Source organism: Conger conger, chromosome 3 (assembly GCF_963514075.1).
Source record: "Conger conger chromosome 3, fConCon1.1, whole genome shotgun sequence".
Classification (NCBI taxonomy): Eukaryota; Metazoa; Chordata; class Actinopteri; order Anguilliformes; family Congridae; genus Conger; species Conger conger.
Window position 1 is genome coordinate 73954123 of NC_083762.1, and position 15697 is coordinate 73969819.

At 44.3% G+C, this 15697-nt stretch overlaps 1 protein-coding gene across 2 annotated transcripts; it reads right to left on the reverse strand.

The window, feature by feature from the left end:
• Positions 1-302: 302 nt before the first annotated feature.
• On the reverse strand, positions 303-9322 carry dele1 (DAP3 binding cell death enhancer 1). 2 transcript variants are annotated; one of them, XM_061236997.1, is made up of 12 exons: positions 9120-9322; positions 8177-8297; positions 7229-7331; positions 6545-6689; positions 5746-5904; positions 5147-5220; positions 4943-5039; positions 4356-4498; positions 3638-3787; positions 2522-2614; positions 2285-2435; positions 303-1841 (listed from the first exon to the last, which is right to left on the reverse strand). In XM_061236997.1, the coding sequence occupies exons 1-12, from the start codon at positions 9148-9150 to the stop codon at positions 1597-1599; spliced, it is 1512 nt and encodes a 503-aa protein (XP_061092981.1). In that variant the 5' UTR covers positions 9151-9322; the 3' UTR covers positions 303-1596. The 2 variants fall into 2 exon arrangements, with proteins under 2 accessions (XP_061092981.1, XP_061092980.1); XM_061236996.1 differs by having other exon boundaries at positions 3629-3787.
• Positions 9323-15697: the final 6375 nt, after the last annotated feature.

A 15697-nucleotide genomic window follows, 5' to 3' on the forward strand; every position in this document is an offset into this window, starting at 1 on the left:
CTTTTGGACCAATCATCGTTGTAGTTTTTCCGGTTATGCTTGATTTAATTATTACGGCGTGGCTTTGAAAGGCTTATTCATTTAAATCTAGACAATTCCACCGTTCATTCCCTGGCAGTGGTGCTTGTCACGCGGTTCTAGTCAACGGGGAGCATTTCTGAAACAAAGTACGCAATGGTGAAAGTCCGAAATGATGAAAAATACTTTTAAAAGACATCACTTTTTCAAAATATGAATGTGATTACCATCCAATCATAGATAGTTTTGTCCATTAACACAAACACACACCGATATACACACTGTCAAGGTAGAAAATTACTTGTTTATTGTTGAATTCACGTTGTGCGTTAAAAAGCAGTAAAGCGTTCAGTTATGAGTCAACATGCACATCGCTTTCACAAAAATATCACATTGTTTCTCAGCATAGACTTTGTACACAAACAAAAAAAGATATAAAAAAATACTGACAATTCCATTCATTAGCCAGCGTAAACCTATACACCTATAAACCCATATAGCTAGCCAGCCTATACAATATTTTACTCATGCACACATTTCAATTCCGCGCAAGTAAAACATTTTTGCCTCAACGCCCACAGTAACTCCATTAAAATAATATGAAAAGAATTTGGCATTGATGGCTAGTGTGATAAGTACACTCGTAATAGCTTAGGAACAATCTTGTCACCTTGATACAAGCTTAAAAATATTGAATGGTAATTCTGTCTTTCAGGGTCGTTTCCTGCTGCAATAATTTCATCGCGGAATACAAAACTTTCCTTGGACATGAATGAATGGTTCAGTCACGGCAAAGGCACATTCAAAATGGTGCCCCCTCTTGGCCAAATCTCAGTTACAGGAGGCGCGCGGAGTAGACAGTGAACAAAAGTCGTCAATCTTTCGAAGTAGGGAAAGCAGACAGCTGCCGAATCACTCACACAATTTAGGCCATAAGCTCCGCATACTGTCCACCATTTTAAATTGGCTAAACGTAAAAAGGCCTTCACGCCAAGACTCCATTATAGACTGGGCCAGGGTATAAATGAAATCGGCTCAAAAGCTCTTGAAAAGTCATTAATGTGAGTCGGACAGAAAGGGGTGCAATTATTGTGCGACTCCAATATTTCTCCCTTGTGGCAGTCTCCTGTGACACTTACACCCTGGACAGTAATCTCGGTCTCTCTGTTCTCCTTTGAACATAACGCTGCCAATTACTGCTCCGACACTTCACAAAGGATTAGCCATTTAAAACATGGTGGACTTCAGCATTACTCACTGACCACGAATGAGGCCCAGCACCACGTCTGGTGAAAACCGCGCTAGTTTGAACAGAGAAGTGTAATGGCTAAGCTATCGAAAGCAGAGGGGCGATTCATCCGCTCAACCAGCGAGTTTCTTATTGCCAAACGGACAAATAGCTAAACATTCTCCCCCACAGTAATCCATGTATACCTATTCCAGCAGAGACCATGGACGTTTAACCAGATGTGAAACAGACTGAACGAAGCACTCTGCACAAATAGCTGATAGCTAAGGCAAGGTGATGCATAATACACTCGTCCCCACCATTAATGCTGGACGGCTCCCCAGTGCCTGCTAACCCAACCCTATTGTCCACCTGCAGGGGCTCCCCGCCCCTGTCCTCTCCCCCTCCGGGTGGAGGCTGGGGCCGGGGAGGGACTGTCCCAGGAAGCTGCCCGTGCTCCAGGAGTGGGGCAGGCGCTGGAAGGGGGAGCAGCTGGGCTCCAGGCTGGAGAGAGACGGGAAGAGACGGAGGCCCACGGAGAAACAGGGGGCGGAGCGGATCGAGCGCAGGGCGGCATCCTCAGGAACTCTGCTGCCTGAGAGAGAGAGAGAGAGAGAGAGAGAGAGAGACAGAGAGCAAAGAGAGACAGAGGGAGGGAGAGGGGGATGGGGGGGAGAGAGAGAGACATTGTTACAGAACAATGTAAACAAAATGTATTTTGGTTTTGTCTGGTTATGCCCGGGTTTCCTGTGTGTGTATGTTTATGTGCGTCTGTGTGTGTGTGTGTGTGAGAGTGTGTGTGTGTGTGTGTGTGTGCGCGCGCATGCGCGCAGACATTAAGGGTTCTGGGTTCTGAACCTTGTTTGGGTATTGATTTATGTTGACTAATTGGACAGTTATGCGTTGTAACCGTTGACGGTAGAAGGTGTAGGTAGTTATACTTTCTGCAGTAGGCTGTCTGCTGTGAGTATGGATCATCAGCACAGGAGGTAGTGTAGTCTCTGCGAGTACAGCTGGATGCAGTGGACTCATTCTCACCAGTAGTGTAAAGGGCTGAGAGGATATTTTGGGCCTGCTGGTTCCCGGCTTTGGCAGCCTGCTGATACAACTGCACGGCAGTCCTCACACACTGCTGCACCCCAATGCCCCACTCGTAACACTGACCCAGGTACAGCTGGCTGAGGGAGTCCTGCGGAAAGACATGGCCATTAAAAACACACCTCTCATAACCCTCCATTCTCTATCCTTCTTCCGGTCACGGTTGCCTGCGCTCACCCCATTCTCAGCTGCCATTTTCAGGTAGCTGGCTGCTTTGTGTTCGTCTCTCAGGGAGTCCTGGGAGAACAGCACTCCCAGGTACGCCTGGGCCTGAGGAAGCAGAGACAGACACCTGCAGAACCTGTATGGCCAGTTCACACAACACACATACTGACAGCTGAGCACTAGATCAGTGTAGTACTGTACACAGTGTTCCTGCTAGAAATTCAGGTCACCCTTTACCATAAGGATACATTAACTAACGTGGTTTGATAACATGAAGTTGTTCTACAGTCTTTATAAAACTTAAATAAATAAATAAATAAATAAATCTATATATAGTCCCCTGGATGCCTCTAAGCCTGGTTGGGGGTCCCCAAGATCAAAAGCCAGTGAAACCCCCTGATGCAGGAAAACAGTAATCTTTTCTAAAGTTCAGTTTTAACCTGGCATCATTGTGTAAATCAATAAGTTGCAGACAGATTTTTGGCCTTTCTGAAATTGCAGGAATATTTTGCTGTAATCAGTCAAACAAGTTCCTGCTGCAGGTGCACAGAGGCAAATAATTGTGCAATACAAAGAAAGATGCTGTCTGCACACTATTCAAATAAGAAGACACTGAGGTCTAACAAAAGCAATTTATTTCTCAACCCATGCTCAAACCGTGAAATGTAAAGAAGTGTACATACACTCAGTGAGCAATTTATTAGGCAGACCTGTACACCAGCTGGTTAATGCAAACATTTAATCAGCCAATCATGTGGCAGCAACTAAATGCATAAAAGAATGCCGACATGGTCAAGAGGTTCAGCTGTTTTTCAGACCAAATGTTAGAATGGGGAAGAAATGCGATCTAAGGCACTTTGATCGTGGAATGATTTTTGGAGCCACACAGAGTGGTTTGAATATCTCAGAAACTGCTGATCTATTGGGATTTCTTTGGCCTGTGCAGAAGAGCATCTCTGAAGTGGATAGGCTACAGTAGCAGAAGACCAATAAGTCTAAAAAATAAACCTAATAAATACCTAATAAAGTGCTCACTGAGTGTATATGCCATGTATATGCAAGCAACCTGACTTTGTTTTACACTGGACGTGTTTTTCTTGAAGCAGCTCCACCGCTCACCTCTCTCACCCCAGAGGCCGCAGCTCCCTCTAGCAACCCAATAGCAGCGTGTGTGTCCTCTGCGCTCTGCTGACCCCTGGAGTGCAGGAGGAGCTTGGCGTAACGGTACATGGCCTGGCCGTGTCCGCCTGTGGCGGCCTGGCGGTAGAACTGGGTGGCCTGGGAGAGGGAGCAGAAACGCGGGCTGAAGCACTTCATGCTTCTGTGCAGACTCTGCTCCACACCGTCATCCTGACTGCTGCTCCAAAAGGCTGCTCTGACCACTGATCCACAGGGCTGTTCTGACCACTGATCCAAACTACTGCTCTGATCATGATTCTACACTGCTGCTCTGACCACTGCTCCACACTACTGCTCCGATTGCGATTCTACACTGCTGCTCTGACCACTGATCCACACTGCTGCTCTGACTACTGCACTACTGTTGCTCTGACCACTGCTCCAAACTACTGCTTTGATTGCGATTCTACACTGCTGCTCTGACCACTGCTCCACACTGCTGCTCTGACCACTGCTCCAAACTACTCTGATCGTGATTCTACACTGCTACACTGACCGCTGCTCCATACTACTGCTCTGACCACTGATTTACACTGTTCCCATCCACGACTGCAAGGGAAAAGATTATTTCCTTTAAATTGATAAATTCACAACCGGACCCTTCAGCCCCATCCCACCCAAGCTCTTCAGATCAGACGCACTCAGACACCAGCAGCAGACGGCTGACCTTGTCCGGGTCTCTCTGGACTCCTCTACCCTTCTCGTAGCAGACGCCCACGTTGAACTGCGCCTTGCTGTACCCATGCTGAGCGGAGGCCAGGAAGCAGGAGAAAGCGGCCTGGTAGTCCCCACTCTTAGCGTTCTCTAAGCCTGTGGAGCAGTAGAGAGACCACGCACTGAAGCAGGGCTACTTTCTGCAAGGCAATTTCCCTCCCCGGAAATAATGACTCCACAGTTTATTCAATAATAGAATGTGTCATTACAAACCGAGGAACTATTGAATTTCATCCCACTAAACGACTGTAAAATATGGCTGTGAAGCAAGAATCAAAACAAAACTCCCGGGAAGAGACCCAAGCCAAGTCACACTACATCTTAGCTGGGCTTTACTGACAAAGATTTGTTTGATTTTTAATTGTCGTGCCCAGGGTCCAAAATTGGGATAAAACGAGAGATATGTACATTTCCAGACCTATAAGTAAGAGAATAAAATCAACTGTGGAGAAAAAGAGGAATAATGAACAGGCTTGTGTCCAGCTCTACAGAGGTATGGGGTATACACTGATTTTGTAAGGGCAGTGGTTATGTAGTTACCGATAATATTCAGGATGACGGGCACACTGGAATCTGCAATTTGCTTCAGGTTGTTTGCTGCGCCTGTCAGCTCCTCGTCCTCTGGGCAGAGAGGATTCTGGGGAAAAACACAGTCAATCACACTCTGTGAAAATCTGTCGGGGCTTGAAGAGGCAAAACAAATGATATTATATTAAAGCTAAAGTCTGGAAACGTAAGAGCCACCTTAGCTTTATCTATGGGGGTCTGAGAGGGGCTGGAGTCTTCAGGATCACAGTCAGAGGAGGCCCAGGACTCCCCTGTGTGTCAAAGCACAAGACAGATGGTACTCATTTCACTGTAGCTTTAGTTCTTCAGAAAAGCAGATCTAGCGGTGGTTTTCTAGCCATCTTAAATGCAGCTTCTGTAAGTTGCTTCGTCTAAAACTGTCCGCTAATGGTCTACATCAGGGGTAGGCAACCCTCGTCCCAGAATGCCAGTGACATTCTGATTTTTGTTCCATCTGAGCTCTATTACAAGAGTCGGATGATTAGAGTGTGAATGGTGAAACAGAGTGCCTCATTAAACCTGCATTCAATTAACCTGATTAACTAAAAGGAATCAAGATATGGAATTGCAGGTTTGCCAGAGTAAAAACCAGGACCATCCCTGGCACTCCATGACCAAGCTGCCTGCATTTTTTATTTTTCTACATTTTTATTTATTATTATTATTACACTGAGAAAACAGCCTAATAAACACAATGGCACTCATTTCAGAAAACTTTTAAGACAAATTGTGCGTAAGTTTACATTTCTACTTACAAAATGACAATTTTACCTTACCTGATTGGGCGGAGTCGTTGCTCAAAGACACATTCTCTGTGCCAGATGGGGTGGAGCCTTCCGGTGAGGGGGCGTGGCCACTACTGCTACCCTGGATGGCCTGCACACTCCCAAGGCAATTCAGAGGAATCCCTCTGGGCAGGGCATCCTGCCGACTCACTACACACACACACGTACCCACACACACACACACACACACACACACACACACACACACACACGCACGCGCGTACCCACACACACACATGTACCCCCACACAGACACACACACACACACACACACACACACGTACCCCCACACACACACACACACACACACACACGTACACACACACACATACACGTACCCCCACACACACACAAACACACGTACCCCCACACACACACAGACACACACACACACACGTACCCCCACACACACGCGCATACCCCCACACACACACACACACACACACACACGTACCCCCACACACACACACACACACACACACACACACACAAGATAGAGATTATAACTCACTTTGCACAATTCCTGGCTGCAGGGAAGTCGTAATGAGGAGCAGCCTTTCAAACCCAACAGTTGTACTACTGACATGTTAAACAACCACATGGTCTGATACTGCTGTGACACGTTTCAAGCATAAACAATAATACATTTTATACACTTCTAATAGCATCTGTTGATTAGCAGTAAAAACGTGTGTCAGGAGTGATGAGAAGCGGTCCCTAATCTGTGTTCAGATGTGTCTGGCAATGGGAACGGGTCATGTTCTGCATGCGCTTCATCACTGGGACTCACAGATCTCCAGCAGAACCCTGTAGCCACACCTCCTCAGCAGCCCTGCATCTCTGTACAGTCCCGGGACGGGGTTCGACTCGCTCACGGAGGAGAACTGGGAGTGGATCCTCCTGCAGATCTGCATGAGGAGCATGGCTGCCACACCCTACAGGAGACACACACCACCATCATCATCATCATCATCACCACCACCACCACCACCACCACCACAACCACAACCACAACCACATCAAGCACTATCACTGGTCCTGACACAAGTAGAGAACATATAAATCACATAAGAATGTGCCAACCATCTAGATTATCACGACCGACCACTGAAAGAAGTGTTATCAGAACAGAAACAGCTTGCCCAAGATAATACACCACAGAATGAACTTGTTTCCTTGGCTCTGTGTTAGTAGGCAGTGAATATAGTATGAACAAGCAGGCTGGGTCCCGGTGTGCTGAGGGAAAGTGGTGTGTATATGATTCTGGGCACTCATCGGTGGTAGGGGAATACTATTCTGTGGTTTGTATGAGCAATGTTGCTACTGATAATATTCAGAATGACTGAATAACTGCTAACCTCTGTATAACGTGTTATCAGGACAACTTCCCATGATAATACCACAGAAACCACTGGTTTGTCTGAATGGGTGAGAAAGTATAGACACAGTGCCTGCGGCCCGATTGGGTCCTTACCCATCCCACTGCGTCCAGGGCGGTGTAGCGGGGCAGGCCAGAGTAGCAGAACTGCGACGTCCGCTCCCTCCTCCCCCTCCCTCCATTTCCTCCTGTCTGTGAGCTGGAGGAAGAGAGAGCTGGCTAGAACTACCAAAATGACTTTTCCCCAATGCATGCATTGCAGACCATGGACATACCTCCATCAAGGAGTCACTCGCAAACCCTTTGCAAAAACCACCACGCAAGTTTTCACTAATTATGGATTTTTATTAAGAATGCTTAAACTACATGTCAATTGTAAGGGAGGCTCTTGGATTGACTATGAAACTGAAATTACTACATTACATGTTATTTAGCTGACACTTTTATCAAAAGTGAATTACAATTGATTAGTCTACGCAGGGGACAATACCCCCTGAAGCAATGTGGGGTTAAGGGCCATGCTCAAGGACCCAACAGCTGTGAGGATCCCATTGTGACTACATGGGATTGAACCATGCGGGTCCCAGTCATGTACCTTAACCACAACGCTACAGGCTGCCCCTAGTTTAATTACTGGGGTCGGTTCTATATGAACATTTCTGGCTGACAAATACTACAAATCAAAAGCTATTTGCGCACAAATTCGCGGATAACGGTAAAATGCCCAGGGATCTACATTTTGGACTTCAGTCCATGAAAACATAGGCCGGCATATTCTTCAAACCTTACATGTTACTCGATCTCGTTTTGCAAACATTTCGTAAATCAAATAGTGTTAAGAGGCGCGTATTGTATAAATAGCATTGCATCTGTCAGTTATGGAAAGGAAATGATTCTCCTTGCACTTGTTAATCTCTTCTCGGTTTTAACGGCTGATAATTAGCGTTGCGGGGGAGTAGCTGCGATTCAGAGTGGTCTGATGCAATAGGCCGGTAAAACGGGGTGATTAAGTGTGCTGTACGATCGACGGCTTGCAGAATGCACCTGCTGTCCGGCGGAAGCAGACCGGTGGATAGAACCGCGGAGGTGCTGCGAACATCATCTTCGACGTGATGGTGACCCTGGGTGATACGCAGAGGCGCGTTGGCGTGGCATCGGCTCAGAGCTGTTACGTTTGTGAAACAGTGAAAAACGGGAAAGCTGTGTTCAGTTATCTTCACCAAATACACACAGTCTTTTATTAGAAGTAAAGTTCATTTCGTGAATCAATACGGCACTGGACTTACCAAGAAGTTAGACCTAAACACAAATAACTAGGCTGCGCGTATCCAGTAATAACCAGATGGCTAAACACACGACTGACAGTTGTATAAATAGCGACTGGGTTTCCAACCGAACGTTTCACATCTAGGCGAACGTTAGCTAACTATAGAACGACAGAATATCTGGCGAAGCATTACACTTGGTCAAGGAATGACGTCAGCCACCCTCAACACCTGTCATTGACAACTGCTAGAGGTCAAACAAGCTAGCTGCAGAAACACACTCAACTTGCATAATGTTGTACAGTCCCTGGACGGGGTTCGACACGTGCATGGCTGTTTCTGACGATGTTTTTATTAAGGGCCTGAGCAACCAATGGCAAAAGCAACACTGCATTTGTAACAACACTAGCTATACAAGGGACAACACAAGCTGAATCAATCGCTAGATATAGTCTCAACAATATATGTTCAATAATGGTTATAATCAAGTTTGCTCTAGTCTAGCCTATATCAACAACCGACTGATCTCTTGGAAGCGAACGAGCTAGCTAGCCAAATACATCGAACGAGCTAGCCAAATAAGACGAGCGAACGTATATTTTCCGATAACTAATGTATTGCTCACTGTAATGGTTAACTAACTGTATAGTATTCAGCCAACTGTTAGAAAACAGTAGGTTAATGTTGTAGTAGTTTCAATGTTAGGCATGTGTAGTGCTCACCTCTGTATACGAGCCCTTGTATTCTCCACATATTGTTTGGTCCTCCAGATATTGTTTTTGGACAGCAGGCACGTTAAGTTAAACTGCAATACATTTACTATATCGATATTTTCACTACCCCGGCTCCATTGTTGTTTCGTCAGATAGCCAGCCGGCCATTTGCCTCCTCCGTCAAACGATCGGCCCACCGGTCACAAGTTATACCTGGCACTGCACCAGACAGGAAGCGAGCAACTGAGCTACATGAACTTGAGCCAAAATGGCGACATTGCGAAGCCGATTCAACAGACAGATCTCGTTTTGGTTTATGGATGAACTGCCGGGCCATCTTCCTGTAGAATAACTCTACAACAGACCAAATACGAACCGACACTAATCCTTTCATTACACGTGGCAGCATTCTGATATACTTGGTATTTAAGTTACATTTACAGAATGCCGAACTCTTCAATTGTTCAAGCACAACCACAATTTAGTTGTATTATTTACATTTACCACAAGGGGGCAGGTCATGCATTCCATATTTCGAAATGTTGCTGAACAGAGCGGAATTTGAGGAATAATTAGCAAATCACTCATTCTTCAGCTGCATAATGTCTTCCAAACCAAAGAAATCTACATTTAATAGATATAATCGTTTGCCGGGAATGAATAAAACTGTAAGAAACAGGCATGCAGAGGTGCCTTACCGTCATTCCCTCAGTTAAAGCGTCTGTCTCTATGATTAGGGCCACAGAAGTAGCAACATTTAACCACTAAAGGCATCAATCAATATAAATTACGTATGAAATAGATTTGAAGCGCAAAATGTGTCACACAACACGTATAGTGAATATCCATTTGGACTACTTATTCACATTACCCTATGGTCAAGGTTTTGTCGATGCATAATGTTGTTCAAGGCAAAACAATATGAACAAGGCAATACAAATGTGCTGTATACTACAAATGCAGTAGTATTCAAATGTATGCCACAGCATACATTTTCTTTCTCTGCAGGCTGCCAAAGCAAATAAAGGTAGCTGCAATGCTATTATGAATCACTAAACATGAATATTGAATGGCTCTACTTTTAGTGTAATTTGTTTCATATGAACTCTGGAAAAATCATGTGTCTTAGGTTACTTATCTTGAAAATACAAGAGAAATCATGATATGGTTGCATCATATCAATATATGCAATAATACAGTCCACAGTCCTACTTGTATTGTAATGAAACAAATGCCTTTAAAACATTCATGGCCTCCAGCAAAGTCCCGGTTATTTTCAGAATAGAAGTGAATCCTTTTAACACAACAATAACAACAACAACAACAATAATAATAATAATAATAATAATAATAATAATAATAATATGTTTGAAAAGCAGTGCAAGCATTTTGAAATATACATTACTTGTAAGTCTGTGGAAGTATTGTCCTTTAAAATGCTGAACTGTTTTGCAGACACCACACGTTTTATATCAGAGTGACCTATTTGCCACCCTAGAAATTACTTTTTCACCTTTTGTTTACATTTTGAAACTAACAAGGTGCTTTTAACGAAGAAGCAGTATCAGCTTGGGAATATCACTAAGCCCCACCCCACCCCACCCCACCCCACCCCACCCCACCCCACCCCACCTTTTGTCATCCACAGGGATGTGCTTACGCACAGGAAGAGTTCAGAGTCTGATGCCTCATCGCTTTTAAGATTATCCCTGAATTCATTATTTTCCTAGTGGGCCTCCGGATTTTTATTTTTCACTATTTTTCTCTCTGTATCTCCCATGCAGTGAGGCGGACCTGCATGGACAGTTTACACAGACTGATGTCACATCTCAGGCACAGTCAGAGGGACAATCTGATCTCCTTCACCAGCTCTGTATGTGCTGGGTAATTAAACTCAGAATATTTCTACAAACACAACTCCAGTTTATTTCCTTATTTTCTTTTTGTTAGCAAGTGAAATTCCATCAATTTGATGCTGTTCATGGGCAGCAAGTCAACGGACTGATTCATCGCATGACAGCCTATCAATGTTGGCATCTGAATGTGTGTAATTGTAAAGTGCTTTGGATAAATCAATACATGGATGATTTCTAGCCATTTACCATTTAAGGTCCATGACTGGGAAGGTTGGTAGCCAGTGTAGCCACAATAAGATCAGTACAGCAGTTGGGCCCCTTGAGCAAGGCTCCTGGGACAATCTCCTAGATTAGTCTAGCCAACTGTAAGTTGCTTTGGAGAAAAGTGTCAGCTAAATAACAAATTCATGTTCATGTTGGATCTTCAGTCGCACCTCCATTTCGTCAGTTATTGTTTCCGGTTTCCGGCTCTGTTTGACATTGTTTTGCTTTGTTTTGCTTTGTTTTGCGTTCTTTCACTTAATACGTTCACTTCAGCTCCCCAGTGATCATCAACCCCCCTCCCCCCCTGCACACTGCCCCCCCTCCCCCCATTATTGCACGTCTGCACAATTCTGTTCTTCTCCGACACTTCTGTGACTGATAATGTGTAAATTTTTAAGCAGTACAATAGAACTGCTGTGTTTGCAGGACTATTTGTACAGCTAGATTCCACTAGCAAAGCAGAGCATGAGTACATCTATCCACAAAGGGATCCATCCATATTAGTAAGGAAATTCATGTGCTCCTCCTCCTCTTTTTGTCTGTGCCGATTGCTCTTGGTCAGCGTTATACTGCAAGAATCATGCAACTTCTGAAAAGCACTCATGACTAAAATTGTATATTCAGAGTATAAATGTATGTGTTTCCTTTAGAGAATAGGCAGCATTGAGAACTGTGTGCAAATGGAGGGTAAATATACTGCTGTTACACCTGTGAAGTGTTGATATCAGTAGGTCTCAGTTTCATCATCATATTTTATTTACTCCCAAACAGACAGCAGAACAAATGTTCCTGTTTATCTCTCCAAAACCTTGTCATTTGATTCAAACTCTAAGTAGTAACTTTTCTGTCACAAAGAGCTCATATATGGAGAATGTTTTCTGAAGAGTAAACTTCCTGTGGCTGGTGGCAATATCAATGGTGTTACGCAATCTTGATGATAAACCATTAATTTCACCCATTTACATTCTGACAGTTTTAATTGTCGCTTGTTTCACACAGAAGTAATAATTTGGAACGAGGAATGTGTTATACAGGTTCCTGATTATACTCCGGTGGACAGGTGGCGATGTTCATTGCCCTGTAATTGCATTCTTCTGTGAAAAAAGGCAAAATTAGTTATTTTGCCTGCAGGGTCAAGGTACTCCACACTCATGATGGTATTGTCGACTGCAGTGACAGGCTATATTTTTCCCGCAGAGTGTGGCTGTGCGACTGACTGAAATGAACATGGTATCGCGGTAAAAACTCCTGGGTCGTTTTGTCGTGTTATTTTCTCTTTCAGCAGAAATGCGGTTCTGTCGCAGGGGGATTTAACGGGTTCATATGCTCCCCTGGTTCACGCTGGACTGTTTGCTGAGCTTGTGGAGAGAGGGCAGGATGGCGAGAGAGGTCAGATGATTTTCTCTCTCTGCTCTCGCTCAGAGACACAGGGACTGCAATGCTCAGTCAGGAAGAGTGATGCTTAAAATATCAGTTCTCTCTGATTTTCCCCCCATTTCTCGTTTGGCACTGCGATGCGGTGCTCTGCTGAATTCTGCTGAGTCATGTGTTGCAGTGCACTCGGTTAGAGGTTGTGGCATTAATGATTTTCCATTGACTTTAAATTCAGCAGCCCCATGTTTGCCAATTTCATCTCTTGTGACTTGTGATTCTTAAAAGGATTGTGTCCAACCCACAACGAAATGAGAGGGAGTATATAATCTAATACAACTGATAAACTGTGGAGTGGATTCAAGGCTATGCCCTGGTGTAAAATCCAGCTATCACCAGCTTGAAATACCACCTACCAGCTGTTTCAAACCGTAACTTTAGCTGGTCGAACCATGTTGAGTACGGAGCTGGTCTAACTGGTCAACCAGCCGCCAGCTGTTTCAAAACCTAGCTTGAGCTGTTTTGAAAAAGCGGTTAACTAACTGAAATGGTGTTTTATGGAGCCACTGGTTCCAGAGCGATGTCACTACAGCCGCAATGTTACCAGGGTGATTTCTGTGGGTTTATTTTACGGGATTATTGGGTAGACAGAATGATCTGGGCAGTAAACAGGAAGTTTATGCGGAACTGTTTGCTGCAGTTTTAACAGTCCTCGGGAGATGGCCTTCGTGGGAGAGTCACGGAGGCGGGAACATTTGCCCGTTGGCGGGGTGTTGAAGTGCATTTAAAGTACGCCAGTGGTCTGCAGTAGTGCTCTGCAAACAGTCAATCTCTCAGTCGGCATACTTACAGCGGTCTGAAACTGTTTGTACAGCTAAGTCCCGTTTCTGTTGTAAAAAGTTTTAAGTTTATGTTTTGAATACCCAGCATACCCACCACAATGGTAGCAAATCTCAAAGATGTTTGTCCGAAGTTGCAAACTGTTTAGAGTGAATGTAATGTTCCAAGGTGAACGGTAGCAAAACATAACAGCATCTTTCATATGTTGATCACACCCTAGGGCAGTGTGCACGATGGAAAAAACGTTTTATAAACTGAAGTGTTGCTGTGCTGAATATTCAATTGCAGAATGTTTTTACTAGGGCATGACACTGCATCCTAAGTACTTTACATTAAATACATATCTCATTCCCTTCTCATTACACCCACTGAACTAATGGAGGTCTTTGAGTAAACTTCTGGCACACCCACCCAATGGGGGCAGTCATATTTCAGAGATTGTTTCAAATTGTTGCAAAAGTGCTGTTGAAACGCAGCAAAATGTTCTGCATCCTAAACCCAACAGTGTGGTCTGCCACCCTGAACGTCAGAGCTGCATTGTTCTCAGTTCTCACTGAAATGATGCTTTGGTGCGGTGGCCTAAAAGAGCGATTGTGCACACTGTGATATTCTTAAATATGTTGCAGCTTTGGGTTATACCCTTGTTGCAAAACATTTAGAGCAAAGATCACATTGAAGTGGAAAAATATATATACATCATATAAAAAGATAATAATAAAATTAGGCGGCACGGATGGTGCAGTGCAGGGTTTGAATCCCGGTTGGCCGGGGCCTCTCTGTGTGGAGTTTGCATGTTCTCCCCGTGTGCGCGTGGGTTTCCTCCGGGTACTCCGGTTTCCTCCCACAGTCCAAAGACATGCAGGTTAGGCTGATTGGAGAGTCTAAATTGCCCATAGGTATGAATGTGTTAGTGAATGGTGTGTGTGCCCTGCGATGGATTGGCAACCTGTCCTGGGTGTATTCCTGCCTTTCGCCCAATGTATGCTGGGATAGGCTCCAGCCCCCCTGCGACCCTGTTCAGGATAAGTGGGTTAGGATAATGAATGAATGAATGAATTAATTAATAATAATATTCCAGTATTATTATACAGGAGCAGCCTGTAGTCCAGTGGCTGAGGTACATGACTGGGACCTGGGGCGTTGGTTCACTGGAAGTGGACTGTAAGTCATTTTGCTTAAGAAATAACAGCAAAATAACAAATTATATATTATTTATTTATTATCTACAGTATATCCCAGCTATTACTGGCTATTTGACTGTAATCGGACGGCCCACTGTTTTGGTCTCAGAGTGCATGCTGTTCTGTGTATAGACAGCCTGTGCCATTCACTGCTTTGGTCTTCTGTTAATATTTTGCGAGCCACTACATGATGAATAATTCAACACGTTGTTCAAAACAGATATTGGATAAGACAAATTGGCAGGCTGCTCAGATGTTTTTCAGTATCTTAAAGTACCTTAGCATCATTTGATTTACACCCCTCAGAATGGTTTGGGTGCATTTTTTATTGATGGCAGCTAACCCTGGATCAGAATACATTTACAATTAAACCTGCAAGCAAGGTTGAAGGGGGACACATAGCAGGCCAGGGTCGCCATGGCAACTTGATTGGATCATGTTAAAAGTGTGGCTGTAAGCACTGATAACAACTTTCATGTCAATTGACCAAAGTCTTTAGCTCACTTCCTGTGACTTTTCCAAAATCAAAAATCCGTCTGGTAACTTTTGTGAGGCTTGGTCTGAACATCATCTGCGCCAAAATTGGCGATGGTTGGACCAAATATGTGGCCTGCAAAATTTTTTTATATGGCAGAATATCCAATATTGCAGAAAATCCAATATGGCGGAATTTGACGTCAATGCGTTGAACTCGGCTTGATCCAAGGAATCCAATGGCATGTTGGTGGAGCGAGAGCGCTCGAGGGGGAGACATGAGTCTTGAGACTGTCCCCAATCGGTGTGCCGAATTTCCAAACTTTTTACCATACGGTTTTAGGGGCTGCCATAGACACTCTAGCCAGAAGAAAAAGCTGCTTGGCCTCCAATTGATTGGATAGTGGAAATTATCGGTATAGACTGGATGATGGCAAGGGTTTAATTCTCTATAGTGCCACCTGGTGCTAAGCTGCAAGAAACACAACCGATTGTCCAAATCACTAAGTATCTTGCCAAGTCTTTTGTATGCTTCTGAAAGAAATTGGAAGTTTTTATTTTCTGCGTTGTTGGGAATGAATTTCAGGCTGGATGCAGATTG

Excerpts from the sequence above, each read along its gene's own strand:
- dele1 (XM_061236996.1), bottom strand. The coding sequence starts at position 9,150 with ATGTGGAGAATACAAGGGCTCGTATACAGAG. Across the intron at positions 5,040-5,146 it reads CCCCCATAGATAAAGCTAAG|AATCCTCTCTGCCCAGAGGA; the intron begins GTGGCTCTTACG and ends GTTTTTCCCCAG. Across the intron at positions 2,436-2,521 it reads AAATGGCAGCTGAGAATGGG|GACTCCCTCAGCCAGCTGTA; the intron begins GTGAGCGCAGGC and ends GTCTTTCCGCAG.